This window comes from Salvelinus namaycush, chromosome 30, assembly GCF_016432855.1.
Source record: "Salvelinus namaycush isolate Seneca chromosome 30, SaNama_1.0, whole genome shotgun sequence".
Classification (NCBI taxonomy): domain Eukaryota; kingdom Metazoa; phylum Chordata; class Actinopteri; order Salmoniformes; family Salmonidae; genus Salvelinus; species Salvelinus namaycush.
Window position 1 is genome coordinate 536531 of NC_052336.1, and position 2647 is coordinate 539177.

At 38.6% G+C, this 2647-nt stretch overlaps 1 protein-coding gene across 1 annotated transcript; it reads left to right on the forward strand.

Moving 5' to 3' along the window:
• Positions 1-222: 222 nt before the first annotated feature.
• LOC120025372 (C-C motif chemokine 13-like) lies at positions 223-1445 on the forward strand. The gene is made up of 3 exons (XM_038969914.1): positions 223-377; positions 635-752; positions 996-1445. Exons 1-3 carry the CDS (start codon positions 314-316, stop codon positions 1120-1122), a joined length of 309 nt encoding a protein of 102 aa, XP_038825842.1. The 5' UTR covers positions 223-313; the 3' UTR covers positions 1123-1445.
• The last annotated feature ends 1202 nt before the right edge of the window (positions 1446-2647 follow it).

The following is a 2647-nucleotide window of genomic DNA, read 5'->3' on the forward strand; positions in this document are numbered from 1 at the left end:
GATCAGACCTCAGACATAGAACAAGAGCATCAGGTAGACTTCTGACACAGAACCAGACCAGAGCATCAGAGACCAGAACATCAGAGACCAGAGCATCAGAGACCAGAGCATCAGAGACCAGATCATCAGAGACCAGAACATCAGAGACCAGAGCATCAGAGACCAGAGCATCAGAGACCAGAGCATCAGAGACCAGAACATCAGAGACCAGAGCATCAGAGACCAGAGCATCAGAGACCAGAGCATCAGAGACCAGAGCATCAGAGACCATCTCAGACAATACAATCTTCAGCATCTCAACCATCTCTGAACCATGAAGACCCTGACTGCTCTACTCCTCCTGGGACTGCTCTGCTCCCTCCATACGACGTCTGCAGGTGTGTGTGTGTGTGTGTGAGTGTGTGTGTGTGTGTGTGTGTGTGTGTGAGTGTGTGTGTGTGTGTGTGTGTGTGTGTGTGTGTGTGTGTGTGTGTGTGTGTGTGTGTGTGTGTGTGTGTGTGTGTGTGTGTGTGTGTGTGTGTGTGTGTGTGTGTGTGTGTGTGTGTGTGTGGAGTAGCCATGTTGTGTAATACGCTGTTGGAGACCCACCTGGAGATCTTTATGTTAACTGTGGTTTATGATCATTTGTTTACAGGTGTCATCTCGTTGGAAACAGCACCTGAATGCTGTATGAAATTCAGCGCGAGGATCCCTCTTAAACAAGTGGTTTCTCTCAGAACAACTTCCAGTAGCTGCCCTCACAAAGCACTGATGTAAGTAAACATAGTCTACTGTAAACTGGAACCATCTAGGCTAGCCTGGTCCCAGATGTGTTTGTGCCTTCACGTCAAGTCCTTGTCATGCCAAACATGACCAGGAGTGACAAGGAGTTGGTATGATAGCACAAACACATCTGGAACCAGGCTACATCCAGGCTACACTGTACAAGACAAGATGGAGCATTAATATTATAGACTGGATGTTCTGAGAGACAATGTGTTGTGTATCTGTTGCAGTTTCACCACAATGAAAGGGAAGACATTTTGTGTTGACCCTTCTGAAGCCTGGGTCCAGAGTCATGTGACCAAGATTGAGAGCAGATCGACTGCTGCCAAGACGTCATCAACCACCATCACCCCCTAACACCCTAACCCTTGGTGGTGCACTATAAAGGGAATAGGTTGCCATTAGTGACGCAAACCTTGTCAGGCATGTTAATACCCTATCTGAGATTGGTATAGAGGAGGATCAATGTAATGTACTAGGTTAATACCCTGTCTGAGATTGGTATAGAGGAGGATCAATGTAATGTACTAGGTTAATACCCTATCTGAGATTGGTATAGAGGAGGATCAATGTAATGTACTAGGTTAATACCCTATCTGAGATTGGTATAGAGGAGGTTCAATGTAATGTACTATGTCCAGGATATACAAATTGTTTGTTTTTCTAAAACTGTAAACATATTTGACATGTAACTATTCAGTAACTTATTTTATATTTTATATTTTATAAAGCTGTTGAAGATTTCAAACATCCTGTGAAAGAGTGGTTCATATTATTCAATTAATATATTGATGGGTTGTAACTAGGTCTATTCTACTGATATAGATATTGATGGTTGTAACTAGGTCTATTCTACTGATATAGATATTGATGGGTTGTAACTAGGTCTATTCTACTGATATAGATATTAATGGGTTGTAACTAGGTCTATTCTACTGATATAGATATTGATGGGTTGTAACTAGGTCTATTCTACTGATATAGATATTAATGGGTTGTAACTAGGTCTATTCTACTGATATAGATATTAATGGGTTGTAACTAGGTCTATTCTACTGATATAGATATTAATGGGTTGTAACTAGGTCTATTCTACTGATATAGATATTGATGGTTGTAACTAGGTCTATTCTACTGATATAGATATTGATGGTTTGTAACTAGGTCTATTCTACTGATAGATATTAATGGGTTGTAACTAGGTCTATTCTACTGATATAGATATTGATGGGTTGTAACTAGGTCTATTCTACTGATATAGATATTGATGGTTGTAACTAGGTCTATTCTACTGATATAGATATTTATTGGTTGTAACTAGGTCTATTCTACTGATATAGATATTGATGGTTGTAACTAGGTCTATTCTACTGATATAGATATTGATGGGTTGTAACTAGGTCTATTCTACTGATATAGATATTGATGGGTTGTAACTAGGTCTATTCTACTGATATAGATATTAATGGGTTGTAACTAGGTCTATTCTACTGATATAGATATTAATGGGTTGTAACTAGGTCTATTCTACTGATATAGATATTTATTGGTTGTAACTAGGTCTATTCTACTGATATAGATATTAATGGGTTGTAACTAGGTCTATTCTACTGATATAGATATTGATGGGTTGTAACTAGGTCTATTCTACTGATATAGATATTGATGGGTTGTAACTAGGTCTATTCTACTGATATAGATATTGATGGGTTGTAACTAGGTCTATTCTACTGATATAGATATTGATGGTTGTAACTAGGTCTATTCTACTGATATAGATATTTATTGGTTGTAACTAGGTCTATTCTACTGATGTAGATATTGATGGTTGTAACTAGGTCTATTCTACTGATATAGATATTAATGGGTTGTAACTAGGTCT